The following is a 10,353-nucleotide window of genomic DNA, read 5'->3' on the forward strand; positions in this document are numbered from 1 at the left end:
GCTTCAAACTTCAAAACTTGTTAGCAATCATTAATTATTGGTGAGTATGGAATATGGATTCAGCCTATAAATTTAGTCCTTAACCCTTCGTTGATTGGTTTGAACTTTGAATTTTGCATGCCTAAATACGTTGCCTGAACTTTTGGTAACTAAGATAGAAAAGGCCAAAGCATGAATCTACCTACCTATGCCTACACATTAATTAATTAGCAAACATAAATTTAGTGTTTTGAACATTGCATGAAATCTTGAGAAAAATATTCCTTTTGACAATATTATTTTACTAGGAAGGACAGCTTGACTAAAGTTAATATTAACCTTAATTGGATTGGATAACCATCAATCACAGTAAAGAAAAACAACAAATTAATTAACTTCGTGGGATTAAGATGTGTTTGCCTCTGCCAAGACAGTGCCGGATAAGGTGAAGAATTTCAATTAGACGGGAGATCGATCGAATTCCTCAAGGGAATGAAAATTTGTCTTCATTTGTTTTCTATATATAATCCAACTCCATAATTATAGTTAATGTTCTCATCATCACCCAATTAAGTTGTCAAACAAGGTGGTTTAATTGATCTCAGCCCTTCTTAGTTAGCCAAGCAATATGAGAGACTCTGAGTTCTTTCAGCTTCCAGGCCCACAATGCTACTCTAACAACATACAAGAGCATGACTATTCATATTTTGAACCATACATGGATGCTAATATACACCATTTTGAGCTCTCTCCTGATCCTCTCACAACAACTGGTTCCACTTCCAATGAATCGGTAGATTTTCCTGTTGATTCTGATTCAATGAATATTGATGAATATTCACCTCTTGATTTTGAGGAGTTTGTGCTCATTTGGAGGGACCAAAATGGGTTTTCAAAAGGTCTCGAGGAAAGTTGTTCTTTTCAACCATATTCTAGTGAAGGAGAGCTGACAGAAAAATGCAGCCCTAGCCTATCCACTATTTCGAGTGCTGGTGCAATATCAATATCAACCATGGATGCTTCTTTGATCCAGCAACCGCTAACCTCGCCAACAGGAGACATGGAGATTGATAATCAACTTAGTGTGCATCATCTAGTCAAGGCTTACAAAGAAGCCATGGAGAACAAAGAGGCAGAACTTGCAGAAGTGATCGCGAGAAGAATTAGCAAGAAAGTTGGTCCCACGGGGGAGATAGAGGAGCGCCTTTTGTATTATTCATTTCAACCCGTAGACAAGGAAACAGATTATCTTATGCAAGAATCTGCTAAGAACTTTGATAGGGCTTTGGAGGCATTCTATAAGATTTTCCCCCAAGGGATGATTTCTCATTTCACAGCTAACTCGGTCATTCTTGAGGCCAAGCCTCGTGATGCTGAGGTTCTACACATAATAGACTTTGATATGGGAGAAGGGATGCAGTGGTCTTCAATGATCATGGCTCTTGGTCGAAAACAAAAGGAGCTACAAGCACAACAATACTATGGTCATATTCCACACTACACGACCCTAAAAATCACAGCAATCAAGTGGAAAGACGAAGGTTCCGGTCATCATGCACCTTCATGGAGAAAGTTCGAGGAGACAAAAAGGAGGCTACATGATTGTGAAAACCCCTTTGGTTTAATATTGGAAGTGGAAGGGGTGGAGCTACAAGATTGGGCGAGGAAGATAAAGGGCAAGAGAAAAGGTGGAGAAAGGAGAGAATGGCTGTCCTTCAATTGTATGTGGGCTCTTTCCCAAATGGGGAGAAAGAGGAGTAGAAGGCATGTAGTGGACTTCGTTAGGACGGCCAAGGAAATATTAACCAGCATTTCTGTCTACAGCTATACTAGTAATGGAGGTATATTAACATTTGGTGATGGAGGAGCATGGGAATTATTCAAAGACTGTCCTGGTTTTGGATTTTTCTTTGACAATTGTATGGAACATTATCAAGCCCTGCTGGAATCAATCGAATGGAAGCCGCCCAGTTGCTTTATAGAGGCAAGAATAGCTATGGAATGCCTCTTTGTTGCACCTTATGCCTCTTCTAGGGCTTGGATACAAGAGTGGGAGGAAAGAGAACAATGTTGCGATTTTAAGACAGGATTTGGGCTTGAAGGGTTGCGACTAAGCAACGAGAGTTTATTGGAAGCAAAAGAAATGGTGAGAGAAGGAGAGGTCCCATATGCAGTGAGGATTGAAGGAGATAATTACAATGAGATGGTCTTGGAATTTAGAGGAACTCAATTGATCAAAATCTCTGCCTGGAAGTTATGATGTACTTTAGTTTCTTTCCACATTTTTCATTTTAAGTAGCTATTTTCACTCATTATTCATTTCATTAATTTTGAATATTAATGTAATCTAATAAGTTATTATAAGTGATAAACATATGATGTACAGTTTGTGAATATCAATGTAATCTATATAATTATTATTTTGATAGAGTATTATTGATTATCGACAAAGTTATAATCCATTCTTATTTAGACTGACTTTCTTAGCTCTAATCTAATGCCCTTATAACCCATCATTATAAATTATTTTTTATGGATTCAGCACCCTTCATCATCCCTTGACATGTCATAAACTATACGGGAACAAAAGATTCATGCTTGGTTTTTTCAAAAAAAAAAATATGATAAGAGTATGTTTAGGAAGTTGCAAGTTGATCTTAACTATCAAGATTTCATGGCCTCCACGATTTGTTTGTTTTTGTTGTTCTTGTTCTTTTCTATGATTGTTGAGGCTCAAAGTGTAGAGTTCATCTTCAATGGATTCAATGGACGTGAAAAAGACCTATCAATTGATAGAGCTTCTATTATCACGCCTACTGGTTTACTAAGGCTCACCACCAAAACACAAAATGCTGTAGGACAAGCATTTTATTCCAAACCAATACAGATGCTTAACACAAGTTCAAATTCATCTCCAAATGCTTCATCTTTCAGCACAACTTTTGTCTTTCAGATAGTCTCTCCCAAAGGAAAAGGAGGCTACAGCCTTGCTTTCGCCTTAGCTCCCTCCAACCAGCTTCCCGGGGCTGACGCGGAGCATTACCTTGGTCTTTTCAACCCTTCAAATAATGGTGATAGCTCCAACCATATTTTTGCTGTTGAATTTGACACTGTTAATGGGTTCAACGAGAATTCAGACACTGAAGGAAATCATGTCGGAGTCAACATTAACAGCATGCGTTCGAACTCATCGAGGGCAGCTTCCTATAGCGAGGGTGACAACGCAAACCTGTTTGAAGATTTGATGTTGGAGAGTGGTGAACCTATTCAAGCCTGGATAGAATATGATGGCGTGGCTAAACTTGTTAATGTAACAATAGGTCCCATGGGGCTAGGCAAACCGATTCAACCACTCATTTCTTATCCCGTAGATCTAAGCACAGTTGTTAAGGATAGCATGTATGCTGGTTTCTCTTCCTCTACTGGTAAAAAGACAAGCTCTCATTACATACTGGGATGGAGTTTTTCCACTAAAGGAGAAGCCCGTCCGCTCGATCTTTCTCTACTACCCGTCGCACCAATATTTGAGGACAGTTCTGTAGCAAATTGTCAACATTTTTTCTCAACCACCATCAACCACCCTCTCCTTTAACAACCACCATTCAACCACCATCAACCACCCTCAACCAAGTTGCCAAGGCTCTCCTATAAATAGAGATAAAGAGAGAGAAATGTAATAAGTGTAGTGAAATTGTGGTGAGAGCAAAAGGGTGAAAGTGTGGTGAGTGCAACTGTGAGAGTGAGAAAATACAGATTTGAGAGAAACACCGAGTGTAAGAGTGAAACACCCGGTTAAGTGGGATTGTACTGGGTTGAGTTGAGTGTTTGTATCATTCCTCCAATAATATACAATCTGCTGCCTCCGTGGACGTACCCGATTTTGGGGAACCACGTAAATATGTTGTTTGTGTTTTATTTGTGTTTGCTTTTGGTCCAGTATGCGCAACAATTGGTATCAGAGCATTAGGGAAGCTTGAACACTGAAAAAAAAAAACGTTTTTCAGCTCTCTGTTCAAAGTTGCAGAATTTTCAAAGTTCTCAGATCTTGATTTTGACCACCTGTGGAGATTCCTCTCGTCGATACGAGTCCGGCGATATAAAGATCATCAAAATCGGAGTTGAAACAAGCCCTGTAGAGCTCGCCGAAGTTTCGCCAGAAATCTGCCGGAAAAACCAGACAGTGCCGGAAATCTCACCTGAGAAGACAGCCACGTCATCCGACACGTGGCACTGAGTCAACATCCACGTCATCAACAGAGGGTCCACATTGCCATGTCATCAGACACATCATCTAACAGTGACAGAATATTCTCTTGACAGAATAAGAATATTCCGTTGACAGTAAGAGAATATTCCGTGACAGAATATTCTTCATCAGAGACAGAATATTCCTTCCCTGAGTTAACTCGATCAGATTGATTTTTTGGCCAACTCAGTGATGTTTTGACCGGTTTTAGGCCGAGTCAAGTTGGTTCCTAGCATTTTCAACCATTCCGGACGCAACCGTGGTTTCCGTTTTGTGAAACAGCACACCGAAGTTACTGTTTTGACTCTTTTGAGCATAAAAGTGCATGTTTTAACAATTTCGGGAGCCTATTTGTAATCCAAAGACATCCTAATGGCTGATATTCCAGAAGAAAGATTAGTGGGAAATGCTAGTATACCTCCACAATATATCCCGGTATCGAGTACCAAATTTGAGGTGGAGAAGTTTGATGGGAAGGGTAATTTTGGCATGTGGAAATGTGAAGTCATGGATATGCTTGTCCAAATGAATTTGGATTTCACTCTAGAAGATAAACCGGAGGATTTGGATGATAAAAGCTGGGAAAGGATACATCGGTTAGCTTGCAGTTCCATCCGACTTTGTCTTGTAAAGGATCAGAAGTACGCCTTTTCAAAACAAAACTCTGCAAAGGAATTATGGCAAGCACTGGAGGACAAGTTTATGAAGAAGAGTATAGAGAATCGTCTCTACTTGAAGAAAAGGATCTTCCGCTTTCAGCACAAGAAAGGTACTTCTATGAATGAGCATCTGAATGATTTCAATAAAATGATAGCTGATTTGAAGAATTTAGATGTGGAAATTGATGATGAAGATAAAGCTCTGCTGTTATTGAATTCACTGCCTGACACATATGAACATCTCGTCACCACTTTACTGTATGGTAAAGAAAAGATTAAATTCATTGATGTGTCCAATGCTTTGGTGAACAATGAGTACCGGAAGAAGGATCAGATTGTTCACAAAGAGTCAACGTCAGAAGCATTGACAGTTAAAGGCAGAACAAACCCCAGAAGATTTCGAGGGCGAGGGAGATCTCGCTCAAAATCCAGAGGAGAATCATCAAACAGACGATATCTTGCAAAAGATGAGTGTGCCTTTTGTCATAAAAAGGGACACTGGAAGAAAGATTGTCCGATCAAGGGCAATAAGGAAAAAGATGAACCAACTGTGAACGTTGCACGAGATGAGGATGAACGAGACTCTGCATTCATGGTCTCATCACCAGAAAACCATTCTGGTGAATGGATTCTTGATTCCGCATGTTCCTATCACATGTGCCCTAACAAGCACTTATTCTCGAGACTCGAGGAGTTCGATGGAGGAGTTGTGTTGATGGGTAATGATGATGTTTGTGAGATCAAAGGGATTGGGACTATCCATCTGAAGATGCATAATGGGGTAGTCAAGACACTGATAGAGGTACGGTATGTACCTGACCTGAAGAAAAATCTCTTCTCACTTGGAGTCCTAGAATCCAATGGTTATAAGATTATCATGCATGGTGGAGTCCTGAGAGCAATCCGTGGTGCATTAGTTGTCTTAAGAGACACGAGGAAAGGAAACTTATATTTCCTGGATGGATCTACTGTTACCGGTACAGCAGCTGTTTCCAAAAGCATAGAAGATGATGAAGCAGATAATTCCAGACTTTGGCACATGCGTTTAGGGCATGCTGGTGAAAAGGCTTTGCAAGGATTGGTCAAGCAAGGTCTATTAAAAGGCGCCAAGACTGGAAAGCATGGGTTCTGTGAGCATTGTGTTCTTGGAAAACAGACAAGAGTCAAGTTTGGCACTGCGGTACACAATACAAAAGGGATTCTTGATTATGTTCACACAGACGTATGGGGACCTTCAAAGAATGAATCTCTTGGAGGTAATCGTTGGTTTGTTACTTTTATTGATGATTTCTCAAGACGAGTATGGGTGTACATGATGAAACACAAGGATGAGGTCCTTGATATCTTTCTGAAATGGAAGAAAATGGTGGAGACTCAAACGGGAAGGAGAGTTAAGACTCTTCGGTCAGATAATGGTGGTGAGTACACTTTAGATCCTTTCTTTAAAGTTTGTCAGGATGAAGGGATCAAGCGACATTTTACTGTGCGCAAAACACCACAACAAAATGGAGTAGCAGAACGCATGAATCGCATATTGGTGGAGAAAGTCCGATGTATGCTATCACATTCAGGACTAAGCAAAGTGTTCTGGGGCGAGGCATTAAGCTATGCTCGTCATATTGTTAACCGGTTACCTTCAGCAGCATTAAATGGAAGAACCCCTTTAGAGGTATGGTCAGGCTCTCCTGCAAATGATTATGACTCTATGCGTATATCTGGTTGCTCAGCATATTATCATGTTACTGAGTCCAAGCTAGATCCTAGAGCCAAGAAAGCTATATTTTTGGGCTTTAGTGGAGGAGTAAAAGGTTACAGACTCTGGTGTTCTGAATCAAAGAAAGTGATTTTGAGTAGAGATGTCACTTTTGATGAGTCTGGCATGTTACAACAAGAGAAATCACAGGAGAAGGAAAAACAGTCTGGTGATGCACAACAGGTGGAGTTAGAGACTTCAGTCATTCCTATAAAGACTGTTCAGACAATCTCTACTGAAGGAGATTCAGATGAAAGTTCAGATGAAGAGGATGCAACAACTTCAGCAACCACACAACAAGAATCCATTGCAACGAGTAAACCGAAAAGAGTTATCAAGAAACCCGCTCGGTATTGTAACATGGTGGCTTATGCACTTCCGGTGATTGATGATGGAATCCCCTGCACCTACAAAGAGGCAGTACAGAGTGTAGAAAGTGCAAAATGGAAAGAGGCAATGGATGAAGAGATGAAATCTCTCCACAAGAATCAGACTTGGGATTTGGTACAACTCCCTAAGGAAAAGAAGACAATTGGTTGCAAGTGGGTATATGCTAAGAAGGAAGGTAATCCAGGAAAAGACAACATCCGTTTCAAAGCAAGATTGGTAGCAAAAGGCTATGCTCAGAAGGAGGGGATAGATTATAATGAGGTATTCTCCCCAGTTGTTAAGCATTCATCAATTCGTATTCTGCTAGCCTTGGTTGCACAGTTTGATTTGGAGTTAGCCCAACTTGATGTGAAAACTGCCTTCCTACATGGAGATTTGGAAGAGGAAATTTACATGTCTCAGCCAGATGGTTTCAAAGTCACTGGGAAAGAGAATTGGGCTTGTAAACTGAAGAAGTCACTGTATGGATTGAAACAATCTCCTCGCCAGTGGTATAAGCGATTTGACAAGTTCATGATAGAACATGGATACACACGGAGTCAGTTTGATCATTGTGTATATTTTCGCAAACTTCTTGATGGTTCTTTCATCTATTTGCTCTTATATGTGGATGATATGTTGATTGCATCAAAGAGCAAAGTGGAGATTGACAGACTGAAAGCTCAACTGAGAACTGAGTTTGAAATGAAGGACCTTGGAGAAGCTAAGAAGATTCTTGGCATGGAGATTCAGAGAGACAGAAGAAAAGGCACAATCTGTTTGACACAGACCCAATACTTGAAGAAAATTCTAAAGAGATTTGGGGTAGATGGTAAGACCAAGCCTGTAAGTACACCTTTAGCTTCTCATTTTAAGCTAAGTGCTTCAATGTCTCCACGCACAGAGGAAGAGCGCAAGCATATGGTTCAAATTCCGTATGCAAATGCAGTTGGTGCATTAATGTATGCAATGGTTTGTACGAGACCAGATATTTCACATGCAGTCAGTATGGTGAGCAGGTATATGCATGATCCGGGAAAGGGTCATTGGCAGGCAGTTAAGTGGATTCTACGGTACATTCATGGCACAACTGATATTGGTTTGAAGTTTGAGAGGGATGATAGACTCAAACAAAATTTAGTTGGTTATGTGGATTCGGACTATGCTGGTGACTTAGACAAGCGTCGTTCCACAACAGGCTATGTGTTTACACTTGCTAAAGGGCCTGTAAGTTGGAGGTCAACTTTATAATCAACAGTAGCTTTGTCAACAACTGAGGCAGAGTACATGGCAGTAACAGAAGCTTTCAAGGAAGCTATATGGTTACATGGGTTGATTGAAGATTTGGGAATTGTTCAAGAGCACGTGAATGTCCATTGTGATAGTCAAAGTGCTATTTGTCTTGCAAAGAATCAGGTTCATCATTCCCACACCAAGCACATCGATGTTCGATTTCATTTTGTTCGAGAAATTGTGGATGAAGGAGATATTCTGCTACAGAAGATTGGTACCGCAGATAATCCAGCTGACATGCTCACAAAATGTGTCTCAGGGATCAAGTTCCAACATTGTTTGGACTTGGTCAACATCTCTCAGTGTTGAGCACCTTCAGGGTGCAGCGCCATATGGCGCATTAGAGGCAGCATTGATTGATCACAAAGATTGGATGGAAAAATCTTGCCAAGGTGGAGATTTGTAGCAAATTGTCAACATTTTTTCTCAACCACCATCAACCACCCTCTCCTTTAACAACCACCATCAACCACTTCCAACCACCATTCAACCACCATCAACCACCCTCAACCACCCTCAACCAAGTTGTCAAGGCTCTCCTATAAATAGAGATAAAGAGAGAGAAATGTAATAAGTGTAGTGAAATTGTGGTGAGAGCAAAAGGGTGAAAGTGTGGTGAGTGCAACTGTGAGAGTGAGAAAATACAGATTTGAGAGAAACACCGAGTGTAAGAGTGAAACACCCGGTTAAGTGGGATTGTACTGGGTTGAGTTGAGTGTTTGTATCATTCCTCCAATAATATACAATCTGCTGCCTTCGTGGACGTACCCGATTTTGGGGAACCACGTAAATCTGTTGTTTGTGTTTTATTTGTGTTTGCTTTTGGTCCAGTATGCGCAACAAGTTCATCCTCTTTCCAACCCTCAGTGATTGCTATTATCGCTTCTTTATGCGGTGTGACCACTATTCTGTTTGCAATACTGTTCTTTCATGCTGTCTACAGAAAGTGGCCTCAGTCTGAGGCTCTTGAAGACTGGGAATTGGATTGTCCACACAGGTTTCGCTATCAAGATCTACATACGGCAACTAACGGTTTTCAAAAGAGTGAGATAATTGGGGTTGGTGGGTTTGGTGCGGTGTACAAAGGTAGATTGCCTACAAACGGAAATGAAGTTGCTGTTAAGAGGATCACTCCCAATTCAATCCAGGGTTTGAGAGGATTCACTGCGGAGGTCGGGAGCCTGGGACGTTTACGGCACAAGAACTTGGTGAATCTCCAAGGATGGTGTAAGAGAAATAATGACATCCTCGTGGTTTATGACTACATCCCAAATGGAAGCCTTGCCGGTCTCCTTTTCAGTCGGGGAAACAACTTTGTATTGAGCTGGGAGCAAAGATTCAATATTGTTAAAGACATTGCAGCAGGGCTTTTGTATCTGCATGAGGAATGGGAGAAAGTGGTGATTCACAGAGATGTCATGTCAAGCAATGTCCTGATAGACGCAGGAATGAACGGGCGGTTAGGAGACTTTGGTCTAGCCAGGTTGTATGATCATGGCACCATGTCGCACACCACAAATCTTGTTGGCACCGTAGGGTATATTGCACCTGAATTGACACGGACCGGTCAGGTTTGTACCAGTTCCGATGTGTACGCATACGGTGTTTTGCTCCCTGAAGTGGTTTGTGGCAGAAAGCCCATTGAAACGAGTAACTTCATCCTGACAGATTTCGTGATTGAATGCCATCAAAAGGGTAGAGTTCTTGATGCAGCTGATCCAGAGCTGAACTCTGCCTTCGTGGTCAAGGAAATTGAGGTGGTGCTGGGGTTGGGTCTTCTGTGTTCTCATCACAAGCCTAAAGCCAGGCCAACCATGAGAGAAGTCATACGGTATCTCAACTGGGAAGACAAGCTCCCAGTGATTGATGATCTGGGCTCTTCTGATTCTCCATGTAGGAGCACAAGATATATGGGAGAGGTTTCCATTGAAATGATCACAAGTTCCATAGATGCTGGCAGATAGCAGAATCCATCTTCCTCCTGTTTCTTCCTCGTCGACAGCCTTTTTAGCTTACAGTTGTATGTACGTTGACAAGGGTTAATTTTCAAGTCT

At 41.1% G+C, this 10,353-nt stretch overlaps 2 protein-coding genes across 3 annotated transcripts; both read left to right on the top strand.

Moving 5' to 3' along the window:
* The first annotated feature begins 697 nt into the window (after positions 1-697).
* On the top strand, positions 698-2,239 carry LOC105119445 (nodulation-signaling pathway 2 protein-like). The gene has a single exon (XM_011017588.1). The coding sequence runs from the start codon at positions 698-700 to the stop codon at positions 2,237-2,239; it is 1,542 nt and encodes a 513-aa protein (XP_011015890.1).
* A 388-nt stretch (positions 2,240-2,627) lies between these two features.
* Positions 2,628-10,349, top strand: LOC105119444 (L-type lectin-domain containing receptor kinase VI.2-like). Of its 2 annotated transcripts, none has more exons than XM_011017586.1 (2): positions 2,628-3,513; positions 9,144-10,349. In XM_011017586.1, exons 1-2 carry the CDS (start codon positions 2,654-2,656, stop codon positions 10,261-10,263), a joined length of 1,980 nt encoding a protein of 659 aa, XP_011015888.1. In that variant the 5' UTR covers positions 2,628-2,653; the 3' UTR covers positions 10,264-10,349. The 2 variants fall into 2 exon arrangements, with proteins under 2 accessions (XP_011015888.1, XP_011015889.1); XM_011017587.1 differs by having other exon boundaries at positions 2,628-3,510; positions 9,141-10,349.
* The last annotated feature ends 4 nt before the right edge of the window (positions 10,350-10,353 follow it).

The sequence above is a fragment of the Populus euphratica genome, unplaced genomic scaffold (assembly GCF_000495115.2).
Source record: "Populus euphratica unplaced genomic scaffold, PopEup_1.0 scaffold2945.1, whole genome shotgun sequence".
Lineage (NCBI taxonomy): Eukaryota > Viridiplantae > Streptophyta > Magnoliopsida > Malpighiales > Salicaceae > Populus > Populus euphratica.

Excerpts from the sequence above, each read along its gene's own strand:
- LOC105119444 (XM_011017586.1), top strand. The coding sequence starts at position 2,654 with ATGGCCTCCACGATTTGTTTGTTTTTGTTGTTCTTGTTCTTTTCTATG. Across the intron at positions 3,514-9,143 it reads GCACCAATATTTGAGGACAG|TTCATCCTCTTTCCAACCCT; the intron begins TTCTGTAGCAAA and ends ATGCGCAACAAG.
- LOC105119445 (XM_011017588.1), top strand. The coding sequence starts at position 698 with ATGGATGCTAATATACACCATTTTGAGCTCTCTCCTGATCCTCTCACA.